The following is a 22003-nucleotide window of genomic DNA, read 5'->3' on the forward strand; positions in this document are numbered from 1 at the left end:
GTATGCGTTGCTGAGTTAGGTTTTACGCCGCTTTTAGCAATATTCCGACAACATGACGGCGGGGAACACCAGAAAAAAGCTTTCTACATTGAACCTAGAGGGAAATCGATCCCGGGCCTTCGACGTGACGAGTGGACTTTTTAACCACTAGGCTACCCCATCGCCTCTGTGTTGTAATAGTCGTACCGGTATAATATATGTAGCACTTCAGTAGCGAGTGCTGCTGCTCCTCCTAAAGTGATTTGGTCACCATGGGAGTGCTTGAGAGCTGGATCTAGCGACAATGCACCGTGAATCAATTCATTGTGTGAAAGGGCGTTGGATGAACCGAGATGGTCTTTAGCTGACATAACCCTCTATAAGCGCTGGCTGATTGGCCCTACGCTATTGAGTCATAATTCCTGACTTAACTCAATAATGTAGTCTCTCTCTCTCGCGAGAAGTTACGAGGGGCATTAGTCTCGTTCTCGCGAGAAGTTATTGGAGATATCAGTCTCGTTCGGAATCTAGGCGCGTGATTCATCTTATCCTTGCAGGGTCATGTACATATGGCACTGTTGTGGAGCACGTTACCCTGACTTGTAGAACGTTGCAGTTGGGTTAGTTTTAGTCCGATATCCCAACACAACATTTTGGGAGATTTGAAACCGGAAGAATCCTTATCCTGAGGCGTATTGTGTTGCAAATACACGCTCAAAGACGTGACCCTACAGCTTAGCAGAGACTTCAAGTCTCCTACAGATACACACGTTTTGATTAATAAGACATTCTCTTATGATCATTGTCTTTAAAGCTGACACGTCTCTGTGCAAACGAAAACTACAAAGCCTGTCACTAACATCTGCGCAATGTTTGCCTCAGTTTGACGTCAAGGGACGTTAAAAGAGACAGTGTTTCTCTCCTCAGAATAACCATCGAAGGCACGTGGCAAAGTAACACGATGGCCTCGCTTTAATATCACTAGCTTATAAAAATGAAATATCTCTTCCTGATCGTTAAACGAATGAGTCAAGTTTCTTGATGGTGCCTATCTCGTTCCCATCACCCTCTGTTATTACAAGCAAATTTGGCAGTGTCATCTGTCAAAAGAACATCCTTGGAAGTGTTTTCCTCTGTGCGATCGTGAGGACGTGAAGTCGCTGGTCACTTTCCTCTTCAACTATAACAGAAAGAAGAAAGTTTTATTGATTAGGCACGGAGATGTTGCTAAACTAGTGTTGGGTCTTCTTTCAATTCCTACACTTGCTGGAGCCTTGTCTTGATTAGGGTAATTGTTCGTCTGCCACCTCACGTGCCTTGCTCGTGTAACCCACTTACGACCCAGTGCTGCCACCTATCGGTGGTCGAATACACATTTCTGTTTGCCTGACACAGCCATGCAACCTTAAACGGTGGTACAGAAAATGTATGTTTAAGAATCGCATCGCCATCGACTGATGTTCCGGAGTATGCCTGTATTCGACTTGTTGGTCATCATACTCTTCCACCACCACAACGTATGGCGTTAAGTTATAATAACCTCATTTTTGGTCTTTTTTATAAATCTTCAAGTAAAAGTATATTTTTTATTTATATTGAATTTGATGTTATCAATGTTTTCTGGAGAGAACTGGAACAACTGAACCAGTACTTTCAAGATATGCTTCATGTTACTGCATTTTCCATCCTTTTTGTTATCAAGAAAATATGAAATTACATAATCACTTAGTACTGTTAGCAAAATGGAAGTAAAAAAGATTAAACAAATATTAAAAAATTATCACCTCATGTAACAGAAGCAGAGAGTAGTGACAGTTCTACATTGTTAAACAATATGCATGGCTCCTGGTGTGACATCGCAGACAAGAAATTATAGTCATGGTGGCCTTACAGTACATTACGCAACGTCCCTAACGTACCCAGCGCCCCTAACGTCCCCAGCGTCCCTGACGTCCCTAACGTCCCTAGCGTCCCCAGCGCCCCTAACGTCCCCAACGTCCCCAGCGCCCCTAACGTCCCCAGCGTCCCTAACGTCCCCAACGACCCTAACGTCCCCAGCGCCCCTAACGTCACCAGCGTCCGTAACGTCCCCAGCGTCCCTAACGTCCCCAGCGTCCCCAGCGCCCCTAACGTCACCAGCGTCCGTAACGTCCCCAGCGTCCCTAACGTCCCCAACGACCCTAACGTCCCCAGCGCCCCTAACGTCACCAGCGTCCGTAACGTCACCAGCGTCCCTAACGTCCCGAGCGTCCCTAACGTCCACAGCGTCCCCAGCGTCCCCAACGTCCCTAGCGTCCCCAACGTCCCTAACGTCCCGAGCGTCCCTAGCATCCGTTACGTTACTAATGCTGTAAACAGGGCAGTCACTCTTCCTGAAAGTCATTCTGTTTAGCATGTCAGTGACACCGGTATTATATTGCCATCTGTGTTGGGGTCCCTCGGTCCTCGATTGTCCGGTCTTTTATGATAAATACCCTGGAAACATTCTGAGCGTATCGAGAGTGAATACCAAACACCCAATACCCAGTAAACTTCCTCAGACAAATTGCAAACTGTACTTTTCCATGCTCTGATGTCGTTCATAATATGGCAATATAAAAACACTGGAGAATATTAACAATCAAATTGCTGTACAGACTTCCACCATTTAATGTTGGCCATGGAAAACTATTACTTGAACCATTGAGCACATCAGCGAAGGTCCCAACTAATTGTTCTATCTGGTCCTGACACCCGACGTCATGCACCGACACACAGACACATGCGTCCTCCTCCCCAGGTGTACGGACAAGAACAGAGCACCTGTTGTGCTTGCCCAACATTCTGAAGCAAATTTGGTGCTGTGGCCATACTTTCTACCCTGCTTAATCTTATGTTAGGACCGCCTCCGTGGTCTAGTACTAGAGCGTCCGCCCGGAGAGCGAAAGTTCCGGGGTTCAATTGCCCGGCCGCGTCATACCAAAGACGTTAAACGATGGTACTTGTTGTTACCCTGTCTGGCGCTCGGCATTAATGGGCTTAAACAAGGACTGGTCGGTTCGGAGTCAGTATAGTGTGTCTGAGTGGGGTATTCATGTTAAACTGCGGCCACTCACTCACACTATATGAGTGCAGTAATCTTGGACGCGACATTAAACCCAATTTGACCTCACCTCTTATTTTAGATTCCTTTAGCTGCTGTTGGTCTACGCAATACGAGATGGAGTAATGTAGAGACGGTTGTGTAATGACTGACTGCAGCATTGTGTACGATCAACATCGGCAATTGGTCTCCAAGTTTAGTTTGAAGAACGCTGCTCAAACATCACGAACGGGATATGACTTTTCCTCCGTACTTCAAACCAACGACCACATCCGGGCAAAAGTTCACCTCCAGAAATAAACACACATTGTAAAGCACTTCATTCATATAAGGATGCGAGTCGCGCCGTTGAATACTTAAACATGGTCGTATTCACTTAAATGTCAGCTGAAAGCATTTGCTTTTGCAAATAACTCGATGGATGTTTGAATTTCAATAATCAAATTGGGTTAATCGGAGTTCTAAATATGGAATCTGAACTAGTCGACCTGCCATCAATTGATCGGGGTAAATCATGTGAAAGACGGATTAAGTCATCATCGGAGCGTATCTTGTGAAATAGATTGGGATAATCGTGATAAGTACGTACATTCACATATGTCAATCAGTCAGGGGAGGGGGATCTCAGATGGGTTGTAATCACGGGTCTGTCTGAGTCCGTGAGAGGTGTCTGCCTTCTGTTGTTGTTTCAGCAACCCTGGGAAGATCTGGGGAGTGATGCATGGTTGCTGCTCCATCAATTTCAGTGCCCTGACGATATTTGTTGTTTTTGTTCTTGTTATTTTCTATCTGTAATACTCGTGGATTGAATGCCTTGTAAAACAATTGAACTATATATTCTGCATTCCTTACGGATCTGATGTCATCTGCCTGTTACTTCCTTCTTCTTACGGAATAGTTATGTCCCCTAGCCGTGCCAGGATCCGCTGGTCGATCAAATTCCAGAATCGCCCTTATTTGGATGTCATAAATAATCTCTGTTTTCAATAAAGAACTATGTAACCTAAAGATGTGACGGCGTTATATTGAATGTTCGACAGCAAGAGCTGTGACGTCACAGTCGAAGACTGACCCCAAGAATGGTAACAGGCCCTCTTAGTCGATTTATACGCAATAGGTAATGCGACAGGTACTTTAAATATTGGGGATAAGCAACTTTATACCACTGGTCAAGCAGGGGTTTCAAATCACAGCTGATTGAAATAGTTGATTTGATGACCGCATCATGATCAACGCAGAATCTTACTGACTAATCGAGTGGAGTTTTCATGCCACATTACTCATTTTGGCACGTACCCTTTTAAACGAAATTGTGTGAGTGGTGGGTGCTGCCGGTAGAGCAGGACATGCTAACCTTTCTCACGAACACCTAATGTCATCTCTCGTTTTCATTCATTAACACCATTTTCATCCATATTTGTATCCCCACGGAATTTGATTCCCTAGATATTTGAGACTGAGTACTCTTTTGGCTCGACGTTATGAATTTTCAAGTTTATAGAAGATTAACAATGTAACAATGAGTGAGAATAGTTTTACGATGCTTTTGGTAATATTCCAGCAATATCACGGCGGGGGACACCAGTATTGGGCTTCAGATATTGTACCCATGTGGGGAATCGGACCCGTATCAATGTAACAGAACTATAGTGAACCGCATAAGAAACGTCACCCCATGAAAAGTTGTCATTAAAATGTCTGGGTAATTTTTGTCAACATTTATAAAATTTAACATTACCTTGTCCGGAAAAATGAAATTTGATGATAAAAAAACAAAGCAGATGACAATAAAACCGATCGCATCACAGCAACGGCCATGGCAATCCAAAGCACGTGAGTTCCGTGAAAATTGAAATGCACATGCATTCCCCCATTTCTTGCCCTTTAAAAATTAACCCAGATCGGATAACATTCATTCGTTATTGAATTGCTACCACATGCCAAGATTGACAAGAAATAGGCGACACCAAGCCCTTGGGTGATTGCAAGCTGGATAAACCGCCCGGCAAGTAGCCAATGCATTTCAAGTCCACGCAAGGACCATATACAGGCTCCAGCAACGGTACAAGACCACCAACACTACAGATGACCGACCACGTAGTGGAAGACCAAGGGTTACCACCCGACGTCAGGATCTTCAGATTGTGCGACAGCATCTTCAAGATCGCTTTGTTACTGCTACGGAAACAGCTCGACAGACCATGGGGGCACACCAGCGACACATTAGTGCGCACACCGTGCGTCGACGATTGACGAGCAGACACCACTGTCCACAGGCCACACCTAGGACCCATTCTGACACCACGTCATCGCTGGGACCGTCTTCAGTGGGCAACACAGCACCAGCATTGGCGAAACGTTATTCGGATGCTTGTGTTGTTGAGAGAGACTCGTGGGGTGGTCCGAGCATCATGGTGTGGGGTGGAATTGGTCTTGCACAGAGGGTCGGCCCTGTTGTCTTCCAGAACATCGATCCAGGGAGAGACAGTGTGGTCACAGCAGCTCGGTACATTGTTCAAGTCTTGAGACCACACGCCATACCTCCTTTGACACGTTCCCACACTGTGAGAGCAACAAGAGACTTCCCCCAGCCGAATGGCATCAGAACCATGCAGTGGCCTGCCCTCAGTCCCGATTTAAATCCCATTGAGCATCTGTGGGACGAGATTCAAAGACGGCTGAATGACGTCCGACCAACGCCGACAACTGCAGCTGAACTGCGTCAGGCGTTCCTCAGAGTGTGGGCTCAAGTGCCTCATCCATTCCATGTATCGACGTTGCACGGCAGTCATCAATGCACATGGCGGACATACGAGATACTGTCTTGTGATGCCTTATTTTTGGGGAGACTAGTGTTGTGTTTCACCTTAAGAACATTTGACACTTTAATTTCAACCTTGATTATCAGTTTTGCCAAGTTTCATCATGTATCAAAGTATGTGGACATTGTTTGGACAAATACAGTTCCTCATGTATCTATCCATGGTGACGTTTCTTTTTCGGTTCAGTATAGAATGACAGAAAATACCCCATTGCACGAACATCCGAATTAACATGACCAGTGTTGAATGTGATGATTTAGGCATGTTGCTGTCATTAATCTTTTTGTTCTATGCCCAACTTGAGCATCTATCTACAGTCTGTGTCCCCTCTGCTACACTCCATGTACAATATGAATGTATATATTCCAGAACAACGGTTAACACGTCATGGGCCCCGTGACACAAATCAGTCTTAGCGTTAAGACGACCTCAACGTAAATACTTTAATATAGATTTACGACAATCACAGTGCTAAGATCGCTTTGTGGATAGGACCCGTGGGCGCCACTGGGTGGGTTCTGGACCCCCTGCCACAAATCGGTTTTAGCACTGAGACGACCTTAACGTAAATACTTTAATATAGATTAACGACAATGACAGTGCTAAGATCGGTTTATGGAACGGGCCCGTCGGCGCCACAGGGTGTGTTCTGGGCCCTTACCACAAATCAGTCTTAACACTAGCACGATCTTTACGCGAATACTTTAACATATTATTTACGACAATCATAGAGTTAATATCTTTTTGTGAACAGGCCTATGGCCGCCACATTGAGGTGTTGCCAGGTTATGCAGTGGCTCCAGGCGATCGATACTCGTTTCCTATGAATCATCATCATAGCGCCGTTGTATGAACATACCACTGTGTCTAACTAGATCATCTGAAAGTCCTTCATTGTGAAGTAATATAGATAAATGTCAAACTCCGCTTCATCATGTGGGTTCTTCAGATTTGTTTGCCACAGACCGAGATGGTTTCTGATGAACGTGTGTACTGATCTTCAACCGCTTGAGATGAGTGGTTTGTTTATGATCATCGGGTTTTTTTTCATATGAATTATGAGTTTTGAAGGTGAAGGATAAAATAACTCCTAGCGGGGACCGTGAAATGATCTGCGGCATCGTGGCAAGAAGGCAGTAAAGTTTGAGGTCAATGACACTTTATGCGATATTCCAAAACGTTTCAACAATACGTAAAATATCAAGTGGATCTAATTTAGTATGTGTATGTCGAGCCTTTTTTACATTTAAAGCATTTATGGCATGTAATTCTATATATCATATTACATCAAATTATTAATGCTTCAGGTATACGTTGGTGATGTATGAATATATTTTCACAGCATTTGGTGAATTGACGAACTACGTTTTCCTTGACCGCGGAGTAATCAAATTCTTTAAGGCTGTGTGTCTATTACGTCATCAATACACTAACCTGAGAGTACGACCTGCACTACGAGTCTCCGTACAGAGTAATACAAATGAAGGTTTATACCAGTGATTTTGTGCTAATTTTCATAGTTTACAAAGTGGACTACGTCTTGTTGGAACCTTGATTGCTCGTGGATTTCTTCCTGTGGATTATAGGTGGAGGGTATATGACTCCACGTTATAAATTGTTACAGCTCAGGTTCCATAATGTTGAATGTTACCTAATACGCCCAATGGAATCTGTTTTGATGGATAATCGAGACTGGTTTTTCTCGGGCGTTGACGTTTTCTGTTGTATTTGGTGTTTGTCAGGTAACACAAAGTTGAAGGAGGCACGAGTGGTCGAGTTGTTAAAAGCGCCACAATTTGTTGTGCGCGTCAGAATCCTGTTGTCTCCTGTTTTTGTGTCTTGGTTTCTCAGTTCCATACCTTAGCCAGAAGGTTGTACCAAAGTGATATCCCTTTGGGCGTTTCTCGAACCTTAGGCTGATGTAATTGTAACACTAACAACCTTAAACCCAACTTGTTCACTCATAGACTAAAATCTAGTCTCTGAAATGAACATATCGTACATAAAAAAAACAGTTGTTCAGTTATCTTAATAAAAATATAATAAAAAGGAGCCCAGTGACTCTCTTCATTCATACTGCAGTGATCTAGACTTGCCAAACATTATAGACTTGCATGGGCTGTATTTGATATATATTTGTATCAGGGTCTGTAAGACAGACTAGTTCACTCACAATGTTGACCATTGATGTTAGTCAAGATATACAACATCAAACATTTATCCAGGTCAGGTTTTAAATGTTGATGACTGATTTAGGCCGAGTCAAATTAAGTTTAATTCTGGTTATATAAAGTTGATAAGGGATGCAGGGTGGGTTATAGAATGTTGAACAATGAGGCAGGTAAGGTTTATGGTGATGTACACTGATTCAGATGAGGTTACCCATGTTGAACATTGAGGCAGGTCAGGTATATGATGATGTACACAGATTCACATGAGGTTACCAATGTTGAACATTGAGGCAGGTCAGGTATGTGATGATGTTCTCATAATATTACTAAGATCTAGTTATAAAACAGGTATGAACTTAAACAGGTACATGTAGGCCAGGCAGGCGAAAATGGAATCAGTGTCCAATAGTATGAACATCGACCCACGACGGGGATAAAGCTTGGCTAAATCCACCGATTTACAGTTAATCTAGCAGGTCACTCGGCCAATAGATCCCACTCAGCTGGTGCGAACGCACGGGGACCAATTCTGCCTGATAGCCTTTTGCCTTACCTTTAAGGCCATGCAAATATATTCTTGTTTTCTCTCTACTTAAAAAAGAAATTTGACGTGGCCGACAGGAAGGAGTTTGTTTAGTAGATCAAATCTATAAAAGTAAACTTACTTGTAATGTACCGGTTGACCTCTTTGGCAATCCATTCTGCTTGCTTGAATTATGAAAAAGACGGAGACCACATCAAGTACAATTGCGAATCTGTACTGTACGTGGCATTGCGTAAACAAAAACATGTGCAAAAGGTAATTCGTGGTGACCAAATTTTTCCCTAACACTGGTGAAAAATAAATGAAATTTGGGAAGGATAGGGTTATAAGGACAAAATAAATATTTTAACAAGCCTAATGCAAAATGGACGTTTCGTAAACATCGCATCACGTCAGTATATGAGACATCTGCAGATGTTTCTATACAGAAACACACATGAGTTGCAGTATGCTCATGTTGCGTTGTGCGTACGTAGCGAGTGTGTTAAGGGATGGCAAAATGACCTGTATAAGGAATGAACATTGTATTTAGCGAGCCATCCCAAAAGCGTGATAACCTCTTTATGATAAATAATGTCATTCTTAAATTCTGTGGTCGACTCTCACAAATGGTACCTGAACGTTTCGATTTTTCTTGGAATGTGTGCATTAATATGTACTTTGTCAGAACGTCATTAGTCAGTCGGACAGAGACAACAAGTGATATTCCAGGGCTGGTCAAAACGTTTTAAGCCTGACTAACTTTCAACTATGGGCCAGAACAAAGTGAACTAGTCAATGTAGTACATTGTTTAAATAGTTCACTGCAAGTGTATTTGGTTTGTTTAGGCCGTTTGTATACTAGTGACAGCTAGTTGAACGTGATATGGAAATATCGTGAACGTACTGGAGAAAAGTACTCCCCAAGAAATTCATGACCGCATGTTACAAGTGTATGGGGATAAGTGCCCTAGCTATTCCACTGTTTACTGTTGGGCAGCTATGTTTAAGACTGGGAGAACATGGCTTGATGATGACTCAAGGTCTGGATGTCCCTCAACTTCCATCAATGAAGATTCAATCAAGGAAATACAACACTTATACTGTAAGATAGACGTATTACCATTACTGAACTTGAGGAAGAGTCACTGATCTAAGCTATGGATCCATCGAAACCATTATTCATGAACATTTACAGAGAATACGATATCTGCTCGTTGGGTGCCAAAGTTTCTGAATTCTGATCTTTAGGGAAAAAGAATTGACATTGCCCGAGACAATTTAGAGCAAACTTAGGAGGATTTCGACAAATTGAAAAAAGATTAGCAACGGGTGATGAAACATGGGTCTACTACTATGATCCCGAGTCAAAACGTCAATCCACGGAATGGCACCATTCTATTTTCTCATGCACCAAAGAAATTAAAGACTTCAAGATCAGTGAAGAAAGTTGTTTTCTGGGATGCAAAGGGTATGATCCGTGTTGATTACTCAAAAAAGTCAAAAGACGATTACCGGTGCCGGCTATGCTGATTTGCTTCATTGCCAGATAGATTCTATCAAAGAAAAGCTGCGCGGAATGCTGACTGCTGGAGTTCTACTGCATCATGACAATGCTTCTTCTCACATCTCTCGACTTGCAAAGGCTGTTGTGCGACAATGTGGGTTCGAAGAGCTTCCTCACTCTCTATACTCGCCAGACCAGGCACTAAGTGATTTCCACCTGCTTCCTTCACTGAAAGGACATCTTCGTGGAAAGTGCTATGACGACAACGATGACCTCAAAGCTGCCGCGAATAGGTTTTGCAGGGTGGCTCCACAAAACATGTTCCTGACTGGAATTGAAAAGCTTCACTATCAATATGATACCCAAGTGTATTGGAAAGCAGGGAGATTATGTTGGAAAATATAATTTAAAACACTTTCCCAATTGTTGGTTTATGTGGTTGTTTATGTCGCCCGCTAGAGTAAATTCCCATAAATTCCCATTATCAAAGGGCAGCTATCTTAGTCAATGAGACGTCACATTTGTTTTGAGTCTGTCAAAACGTTACAAAATGCAGCCAGAAGTCCATACAGCAACAAATTAAAACAAGGTAACAATTTGGACATGTTTCGGCCACATCCAACCGTTCTACTTTGAGAAAAGACCCAAAAGTGCAGAGCAGAGACCCCAAGCATAGATATGAAAGTTGATCACGCTAGTGTCCTTGTTATTGTTATTGTCTCCAAAGTTATATGATAACAATTATCCATTGTCCCAGATGGTCAAATCTGACTCGATCGTGAGGGAGAGGCCATTCTCAACACTGAAAGTAGCTCCTACCCGACCTGTTATATCTGCATATTTATTTGCAAATAAAACATACTGATTTTCTCCTTTGGCTTTATCTTGCCGATACCAACCCATTACATGATACATAAGGCCGCTGGTTTTATGTGGAAGGTAACTATATTCTATATTCTGCCTCCTATCAATACTTGCTATTCGCGCTCTCGTACAACTCAACTCAACATCACAGGAATAATGCGACACTTAAGATACCAATACTCAAACAGTTGTCCTTTGATGGGCAGTGACTACATGTCAGAACACAGCAAGATATTAGCAGCAATCCAAGATCATATTACAAAGCCTCCTGTAGAAAACCAAAATCATGACAGCACCAATCCAGGACTGTTGTGATGTTGATGTCTCTGTTGTGCCGACTGCGGTGTTTGTCTCTGCAGTGGTTGAATCGGATTCCAGGACGTCACCTGAAGTTATAGTCATTGCTCTGCCGAATATACTCTAAATCAGAAGTGACCTGCCGTGATTTATTCCACTTTGGGTCTCAAAGCTTTGTGTTATGCAACGCTTGGTCTCTACGTTATGTCCCCCACCCATGCTAATCTCAAATGTATGTTTTATTCAACATTTCGTCTCTATTCTATGTTTTATTCACTATTGATCTCAATTATATGTTTTATTCCAAACCTTGTCCCTTGGGTATGTTTATGTATGCTGGTATGTTTATTTAACATTCATTTTATGTGGTACGCTTTATTCCACTTTTGATCCCTGTGTTATGTTTTATTCAACATTTGGTCAACATGGTATGTTTTATTCCAGTTTTATGTATATGGTATGTTTTATTCAAAATCTGGTCTCTAAGCATGGTGTATTCCCATTTCGTCGCTATGGTTTGGTTTTATTCCCACTTTGTCCGCTGGGTATGTTTGAGTAAACTATGGTGTGTTTTATTCCCCGATGGTAACTGCATACGTTTTATTCCTCTCTTGGTCTCTATTGTATGTTTAATTCTATTGTTTGCCCCTGGCGAATGTTTTATTCAACGCTTGGTCTCTATTGTATGTTTTATTCTATCGTTGGCCCCTGACGAATGTTTTATTCAACGCCTGGTCTCTATTGTATGTTTTATTCTATCGTTGGCCCCTGGCGAATGTTTTATTCAACGCTTGGTCTCTATTGTATGTTTTATTCTATTGTTGGCCCTTGACGAATGTTTTATTCCTCTCTTGGTCTCTACGGTGTGTTTTATTTTACGCGTGTCTAAGATAACGTTTATTTCCCTCTACGTCTGCACGGTATGATTTATTCAACACAAAGCGTCGAAGTCAGCGTTCATGAGGCTTCCTTGTCCCTCTTGGGGTTTGTACTTCTCAGATCCATGTGAGGTCGCCGTACACCCTGTGCAGAATATTGGGTATTTTGTTTTAACGAAAATGTGATGTGCGCGTATAATGATCTTATATAAGGGAATGTGTGATGTTTATATAGCTTTGAATTGGCAAAGATAGTACATGCCAATATATCCAGACAGCTGGATGTTGCTAGAACAGATAAGCCTGACAGTGGTCTAAACTGTCGAATTACTTTCTAAGAGTTATGGACGCGTTAATCCGAGTTTTCGTAAAAAGGACATACATGAACACAGTATTCCCCGTGTATAAGGTTTGGCCAAGAAAGCTTCGATTGTCTGAGTGTTTATTTAACTGCGTACTCAACACGGTTACCATTTTAAAATAGAGAGGTTATATTGGGCATAGATTTCGCCGAGGGACAGCGACCATTTGATATATAAACAAAATAGAATTGTTCCAGAAAATACTTGAGCAAAATTATTTGGCCTAAAATTTACAACAGAATATTCGTTGAACATGCTGGATGTTGAGAAGCATGTGATTGGTGCCTCCTTTCACAGAATACACATGGATGTGTCTCCAACAAAGATATACGTGCTTAACTATTTTTACACTATTTGATGGTGAGGTGGTATTACTTCAAAATATGGGGGCGCGGTTGGCCCAGTCGTCTAAGGCGCCGCGATTCGCTGTGCAGAGTTGCGTCCCTTGGGCACGCCACAAACCTATGATTGTGGGTTCGATTATGTTTCTAGGTTTTTCAGCACCATACCCGTGCTCGTGGGTTTCACCGGTGTGGTAAACGTCTGAGACCTGCATCACTTCGGGCTTTCCTCCCACATTAAGCTGACACGCCATGATCTAACTGGAAAACTGTTAAAAGCGGCGTTCTAGCCCAACTCTCTCTTCAAAATATTATTACTTTCGTTAGGAAGAATTATTTGAAAATTCCTTGTGTTTGTGTTTTAACGGAACAATTTTGACATAGATGCAATTGTCGATTATGGTCCTTTATGAAGCGGACCTAAGATATTGGGTATTTGTTCCATAACCTTGCACTGAGTCGAGAGGATGTGTCATCTCCGGATAAGTATTGTTTCATTCATATGTAAAGGAGTAATTGTATATTCACAGTGTGTAAAACAGTTTGCTTATTGTGTTTGCCAGAAGAACACTGACGCTTTCGACGGCGCCTGAATGTCTGCGACGAGGAAATGCGTTGGCTACTTAGCACAAGGTGACTCTCAGAATGTGCCACACAGTGTATCTTGATTTCCTGGGCTCTTCCATATTGTGATGTCCTTGGTATATTGAATACAGATTGAAATGTCGTCCCAGGAGACGTCAGTAGGAATTACACTGTTCGCCACTCTACGGTTATATCAGCTGAGGCAGTTCAATGCCATGGAATAAAATAGTAGATGTTATCAGATCGAGGTTACTGAACACGATGTAGGCCGGGTAGTTTCCATGAGTTTTCTTAGTCAACAAAAAGTCTACAGTTCGGATGGATAAATGACATGTCTCAATGAACGTTGTCGTACTCACACAAATGTCAGAGTCGCTGTTATAGGAAGACGGTATGCTACTGTGGTAAAATAACCTACGACATATTTCCTGGATTATTCAGAGATTGTAACAATCATGTACCTGAGACGTTTGACATTTTCAATCATGTACATGGTTGATTTTGAAATTCTGAAGTAATGGGAAGTTCCATACAAGTTTGTTGCCAATCAATGTAACGTGATGTGATGGCAACGTTGTTTACGGTAGCTTAGCACATTTCAATCAGAGAACAAGGTCACAAGAGACGATATTACCAACAAGGTGGGAATATCCATTTCAGTTGACTTGGTTACAGGGAAATGTTTAATCATCGACCATGAATTATTAACCTCTTCATCAATTCTTGACAGATAATTCGTTTTTATCCAATGTCAAGGCCGCCGTCAAGATTATAATCTTCACATATCGGCTACATGACAACTTGAAAACGATTTTGTAGGTCAATGCTGCATATGATCACCAACTGGTGTTTTTAATATTTGTTTTTTATCACTTTGAATATTTTTTAAAGCAATATGTAGATGGTATTCATGTCATGTGAGACCCGTGAAGATCCGGGATAGAATAGGTCTTCAGCAAACCATGCTTGCCGTAAAAGGCGACTAACGGGATCTGGTGGTCAGGCACGCTGACTTGGTTGATGCATGTCATCGATCCCAATTGCGTGGATCGATGCTCATGATATTAATCACTGGATTGTCTGGTCCAGACTCGATTATTTACAGACCGCCGCCATATAGCTGGAGTAGTGCGGCGTTTAACAACAAACCAAACCAAATCATGTCATGTGAATGTCTTTCACGTGTAGCTGTATACTGCCTTTGAAATCGTTATATCCAAATGCATATCTTACATGTGACGTTTTATACATTTATTAATTAATTAAGGTGAAATTATCTCTTTGCTAATGCTGATTTGCTTGAAACGTAGAAGGATAATTCTAACAAACATGTCGAAATCAGTACAACGTTATGGAACGGCCACTTCATATTCTTGGGTGTCAAGGTGTTAGATTTGCGGTTATAGGGTGTACTGTTGGAGTTACCCGTATTTCTGTTACCTGGGGTTATATTACCCATATATCTGTTACCTGGAGTTATATTACCCGTATTTCTGTTACCTGGAGTTATATTACCCATATGTCTGCTGCCTGGAGTTATATTACCCGTATTTGTGTTACCTGCAGTTCTATTACCCGTATTTCGGTTACCTGCAGTTCTATTACCCGTATTTCTGTTACCTGGAGTTATATTACCCGTATTTCTGCTACCTGGAGTTATATTACCCATATTCCTGTTACCTGGAGTTATATTACCCATATTTCTGTAACCTGGAGTTTATTACCCGTATTTCTGTTACCTGGAGTTCTGTTACCCGTATTTCTGTTACCTGGAGTTCTATTACCCATATTTCTGTTACCTGGAGTTCTATTAGCCGTATTTCTGTTACCTGGAGTTATATTACCCGTATTTCTGTTACCTGGAGTTCTATTACCCATATTTCTGTTACCTGGAGTTATATTACCCATATTTCTGTTACCTGGAGTTCTATTACCCGTATTTCTGCTACCTGGAGTTATATCACCCATATTTCTGCTACCTGGAGTTATATTACTCATATTTCTGTTACCTGGAGTGATATTACCCGTATTTCTGTTCCCTGGAGTTATATCACCCATATTTCTGCTACCTGGAGTTATATTACCCGTATTTCTGTTACCTGGAGTTATATTACTCATATTTCTGCTACCTGGAGTTATATTACCCGTATTTCTGTTACCAGGAGTTATATTACCCTTATTTCTGTTACCTGGAGTTATATTACACATATTTCTGTTATCTGGAGTTATATTACCCATATTTCTGTTACCTGGAGTTATATTACCCATATTTCTGTTACCTGGAGTTATATTACCCGTATTTCTGTTGCCTGGAGTTATATTACCCTTATTTCTGTTACCTGGAGTTATGTTACCCGTATTCCAGTTACCTGCAGTAAGCGATATTTTCCTGGAAACAGACCGATATTTAACTTTTAACTGTAAATGCCTCCTACCAGATGACTGCTGTGATGGAACACATCCACCCCTGAATAATGATGATGATGATGATGATGATGATGATGATGACACCAGGTGTCCGCGAAAAGACTCAGTAAAGCTTTCTATTTCAGCAGAACCCTTTGCACGCAGAGTTCAAGGACCCTGTTAAGTGGACCTTTAAAAATCCATCGACCGTATAGGAAATAGTTCTCTTTCATGTAATTGCGGATGAAGACATTCTCAAAGTGTCGCAAGCCTCTGAGGCAAATTGCAAGTTGTACCCTTGGGCCGTCTTTGATTTAAAAAAAATAGTTCATAACTTATCCGAAATGCAATTGAAACACTAGGGGCATCCAAGGAGTAGATGCCGACGCTGCAATTGCCCAGAAGTTAAAAAAACACTCCTCATCTGCGAAGAGAATGAATCTGACGCCCAAACTTCTCCAAGAAACTCTTGTGGGAATACAGTGTGATGGATGAAATATCGCCATTTTCATTGCAATCATATCTCTCTACAATAAAGAATCTCCATGTCGAAGTGAACGTCCAAACCATACTCGTCATAGTTGTCATGCTTCGTTATCACATACGATTTTGGAGGATTTCATTGGGCATCGTAATGTAATATCATTGACTGAATTATTTGTGATGTGTGTTGAAGTCTGTAATAATAGAATCTTCTATGTTAAGTTATTGTATGATTAATGTGGCGAACCAACAAGGAGGATACGTCGTTATCGGCATCTAATGGATGTGCTAACGGTAAACCAGGGCAGGATCAACTGATTAATGGTTTATCGTTTGTTCAACGAAATATACACGATCGTAAACGTTTTTGATTCAAATTATATGGGGTCGACCTTTTCATATTCCTGCGGCCAATCTTAAAATATTTCTGCTCCCACTTTCGGAGAGAGTGATTCTGTCTTGAAGCTGTTACCGAAAAGTATTCTTATTTTAGCAAGGGTCTCAGCATCACACCTCACCAAACAACACCACACCACACCACACCACACCACACCACACCAGGCCAAACCACTCCCCAGCCGACATACACACAAACACTAAAACACACACAGAGAAACTAAAACACACACACACAAACACACACACACACACACACACACACACACACACACACACACACACACACACACACACACAGACACACACACACAGACACACACACACAGACACACACACACACCACTCAGCCCTCAAACGTACATCGTTCTTGTCTGTTCCAGGTGAGCTGCACGTGCCCCTGGAGGTGTGTGGAGCTGTGGTGAAGCGCGAGCTGGACTTCTGGCAGGTGAACGAATATGAGATCCGAGCTTGCTGCTGGCGTCACTACCGCTCCTACATAGAGAACCAGAGAATACTCGACTCGTTCAACAATTCCCTCAGGAAGGAACAGGTGAACGTAGACCTGAAGGCCCTCACGGGCTGGACCTACTGGCAGACCAAGATATGGCTCATTCTAGATCACCCCAGGACGTCCAGGGCAGCTATGGTAAGAGGCGTTAAGAGGCGCTACGTTACGAGGGCATGTACTATTGAGCAAAGACGTATATATGTATATGGGTCTATGTGTTGAGTTTCATATGTAAAAAGTTACTGGGAGATTTAAGACGTATACGACTCTTGGGCGTTGTTTAAGGTACAATAAAACACTGCAGAGAGAATAAGCCATGATCGGCGCAGCCCCGAGTGGTATTTTGTCCCTGCAGTGTTTTACTGTACGATAAACAAGGACCACGAGTCGTTTGTTTCTTTTATAAGATATCAACACTCTTAACAGACTCTTTATGGATGATGATAAAATGTACAAGTTTTAAAAATATTAACCCGTATTTTAACAATGATGACTCCCTCAATAGAATCCGACCTCGGTAATGTCGGACAAGTCCATTTTATGCACAGGAGGGTATTTCCTGCATATTCTCACAATACTTACATCGATTATCTGTATCTTTTCTCCCAATACCGCTTTCTTTCGCTTTTGGATGCGATCTCCAGAAATGAGGGCATGGTAGAACAGCTAAACCACACTTCCTTCTTCATAGTTCTTTGCGATTTACCGCGTATCTTATATATCGTGATAATGTGCTGCCAGGCGCTTTGTATATCACGATGACGTGATATGTTATGAACTTCGTGTGGTACTGGACGTTATGATAATAATGCGCTGTCAGGAGCTAAGTTACGATGGTAACTTTTAATAAAGGGAAATAACTCTAACGGGCGGACTGATGAATTGCTGCAAAAGACAAGTAGAAACAATATGTGTAGGTTATTGTTAGTTTGCTTATATCTAGTTATGCCTATGTTTAAAAACAGGTTTTAGTTGGAACACTATTGACTGCCCAACTGACAAATCACTGACCTTTGACGCAACAGATATATCAATTCGCACATTCTAGGAAAACGGGAAATGTTTAGTAATGTTTGTGAGAAATGACAACTGTTTGTTCGCCGATAGAATATAAGAATGACATTATATGATAAAGAGGTCACCACGCGTGTGTGTAATCGCTAAGGCTTGCTAAATCTATATCTAAATACATGATATTTAATAATAAAATAATTCTTATAATACGCTCACTTCAACGCACCAAAGCACGCTTAAAGCGCTGACAACACATACATATGTACGTCAGAGTTAAAAGGCCGAGGTATCAAAAAATGTCTTGACTTAAAAATATCATGTGATGAAGCTGTTCTGAGGACAGTTGGAAGATCATTCCATTTCTTTGCAACAGTTACTTCGCAGGTTCGGGCACCAAAGGATTTAAAGGTTCCATGTGTGAGTTGCCAACTGAAGTTTGTCACCAGGCCGCAAGTTCTTAAATGGCCGAGGGTGGTCGGGTAGCCTAGTGGTTAAAGCGTTCGCTCGTCACGCCGAAGACCCGGGTTCGATTCCCGACATGGTTACAATGTGTGAAGCCCATTTCTAGTGTCCCCCGCCGTGATATTGCTGGAATATTGCTAAAAGCGGCGTAAAACCATACTCACTCACTAAAAACCTGACATGAGTAAAAGTGGTCCATTCATTTCATTGTCACCATCATTTTGGCTTATACGCCCAATGGAATCTGTTTTGTTAAATGGTCGAGACTGTTTCTCCCCTGTCATTGACGTGTTGCATTTACGATGTTGCTAATGAGGACTCCCTGTACAGTGAAACCTGGATAGTGCATATCCCGTTGATACAAACTATCGATTTTGAATCGCGATGTATATTTAAGGCACATTATTCTAAGCATCCTTCGGAGGCCTAACTGACCTCTGATCTCGGATTTGTAGGGCTTCAAAGTGTAATATGGTTACCAAGTGCCAATTGAGCTAATAAACTTGAAGACATTTCAGATGAACTTGTAACTTTTAACCTGACTGAATGGAAGTGGAGCTTGGGTGTTTGTTCTCGCCTGCACGCTGTCGACGCAGCTTAAGTGACAGAGAAATGGCAGAGCATCACTGTGGGGATGCCAAAGTGGAAGTGACTGCAAGAGACTTCCATCTTTGATGTAGTGCCGACGAGGCGTCCACCTCACACCTCTCCTGCAAGGGCAGATCGTTCAATATTTGATGAAGAATCTGCAACCGAACAATTAGCCCCATGCTGCAAGAAAGGTCTGTGTACACATATCTGTATGAAACCCGAGCTCCCATTGGGCACAGCCAATCACCATATCCTGTCCATCAATCTCGTACCCATGCCCTTCAATGCTAGTACTCTATTGCTAACATGGATCCATTATGGCACTCATACCAAACCAAAGAACGGAACCCCGTGATGTTCGTTACGTCATTTTGTCATCAAAGATATTAAAAACATTAACTGAGTTAGACTAAGCATTTAAACACTTAAATGGTCGAGCGATGTGTGATATGGTATGACCATCTCTTCTCAATGAAGGAACAAATAGTCGATATTACCAGACAATGATGAGTGCAGGAAGGTCAAAAGCAATACCATCACAGAGAGGCAGGATAATTTACCACTGGTAATGAGCGAACACACGATAACCTCTTATCAGATTACTGGCTGGGAAAGATCTGACTCAACCACATCCAATGCAGTGGAACCCCTATTTACCTAACAGGTGGCTTATGCAATTCAGTTATGTGGCGAATACTTAATAACTGCAGCTCACAACGCTTTATGCTGTAGCTATAATGTGAATCTCTTGGGCCTCAATCAGAATGGTTAAAAGCTTAACCCTGACTGATTTAAGAGTTAAGGGGAACTCTGACCCAATGCGACCTTATACTATTATTTTATTTAGTTCGTATAGACCTGGTGTTGCTCGCTGACGTTGAATGAAGACATGGTCAATATCTCATTGCCTAATGCTCGAAAGCCAATCGTATTTTTTTACGCTTTACTGATGTGGTTAGATTGAAACAAGATAAAAGCGGTCTGAATCAACAATTATAATTCCGCGCAATTTTCCGAAAGTGATTACTGAAAATTGGTTGAGGTTCTTTTTTGCCACTAAAGTCTGGCAGTGATGGAACGCTGCTCGCTGTCTATCCCTCTACAGTTGGCATTTTTTCCAGAAGACCAAGATGGACAACCGTCTGACAATTATGCAGATAAGTTCTCGTTGCATCTCGAGGGGTTACGTGATCTTGAATGGTGGTTAGAAAAGGGGGAGCGAGGGGAGGGAAAAGAGGTAGAATATGTCACTCTGGAGCATTCGTCTGGCGGAGAGGTTTAACACTACGGGAACACGTTGAATCATTTATGAATATACTCTTCGTTATCTATACATTTTACCTTTAAGGAAACATCCACGTCGTTGACTTACAATAACATATCTTAATCCAGGTGACAGCTTAAAGCGGACATATGTGACTCTGTGGCTCCACCTGCATTTGGTTCTAATCCAAGTTTTGAGATCAACCTTGTCTTATATAGTTATACAAGGGATAATTGAATATACCAACTGATTCCAAGAAAAGGCCTGTTCCTTAAGAATGTATGTCGTCCTATACAAGTGACTGTCATTATTGGTAAAAAAAATTACCCGGGTGTACTTAGGTACGGATATGTAACCTCTCAACATGCCTCCTACCTTGGTCTTACGTGTTCTGTGCATGTGACTGCTTCCCTCTCTGCATCTGTGCAAGGAAGGCACAGCTGCCCCTTGAGATGGATCAAACTCTCAATAACATGGGTGTCTTAATGGTCATGTAGCTATTGAGTTTCTCATTTGGGCATTGGACATGACTTCATACAGGTTGTCTGGGTATTTCGCAACAATTTCTGAGGTTTGAATATAGGCTTTTAATCTGCACGTCTCGGAACCACTGATGGGAGTATTGAATTGGACGGATTTAGCCGAGCCATGCCCGGTTGTTCGTTGAGCCAGTTTAACCGATGGCTACAATCTATCCTGACTCGCCTCCAAACTGCATCAATTCCTTGCTAGCAAACTGTAATTCGTTACATTCCTCTCATACAAACGGCCACATATCGATCCCTTGTCGTCTAAAATACCAACTTTCTGGAAAAAACAAGATTGACGATAGTATAAATAGGAAAAGACAATACAAGTAACGGAGCATCATAAAGTGACGCCACACATTGGAGATTAAATTGTAATATGTAGCTTGGTGATTCACCACGTAACAGTCCAGGCTCGACACCCATTTCATCTTGTGTCCATGCACTCAACACATAACGGCCACGGCAAGTGACTGACGTTATTAATTAGTGTATTATGCATTTTAATTTTAAAAAAAACGTCTATTGGATATATGACACGATGTGGAATGGCGCACGAGTCCAGTTGTCAATTCGAGTGATATTCAGAATAATCTTAAACACTCCCGATTTGGTTAATCAGAGTGGCATTGGTGTTAAGATGCTTGCTCTGATTCTCAGCGAAGTTGGTCAGTGGGACACGGCCCTTGTTGGTGTAAGCGTGGAGGAGAACGGAATTCCTTCTTGCTTTGTCGATGTTTATTGGTCTGGGGTATCAATTAGGACTAAGGGGATATTTAAAGGCACGTCTTTCATGATTTTTGTAACTGATATAATTAAACAAAGACAAATGAAACTATTGGTTCATTTAGCTGTGTGTTCAGTGAGTGAGTGAGTGAGTATGGTTTTGCGCCGCTTTCAGCAATATTCCAGCAATATCACGGCGGGGACACCGGAAA

At 41.9% G+C, this 22003-nt stretch overlaps 1 protein-coding gene across 1 annotated transcript in view; it reads left to right on the forward strand.

Annotated features, from left to right (window-relative positions):
* Nucleotides 1–22003, forward strand: part of LOC124133231 (potassium voltage-gated channel protein Shaw-like) — a 104774-nt gene that overhangs the window by 61717 nt on the left and 21054 nt on the right. Inside the window, exon 2 of the mRNA XM_046497544.2 lies at nucleotides 17080–17345. Within this exon, the coding sequence (XP_046353500.1) occupies nucleotides 17080–17345 (266 nt within the window). The remainder of the gene's footprint in view (nucleotides 1–17079; nucleotides 17346–22003) is intronic.

The sequence above is a fragment of the Haliotis rufescens genome, unplaced genomic scaffold (genome assembly GCF_023055435.1).
Source record: "Haliotis rufescens isolate VD_foot unplaced genomic scaffold, xgHalRufe1.0.p SCAF_2, whole genome shotgun sequence".
NCBI lineage: Eukaryota > Metazoa > Mollusca > Gastropoda > Lepetellida > Haliotidae > Haliotis > Haliotis rufescens.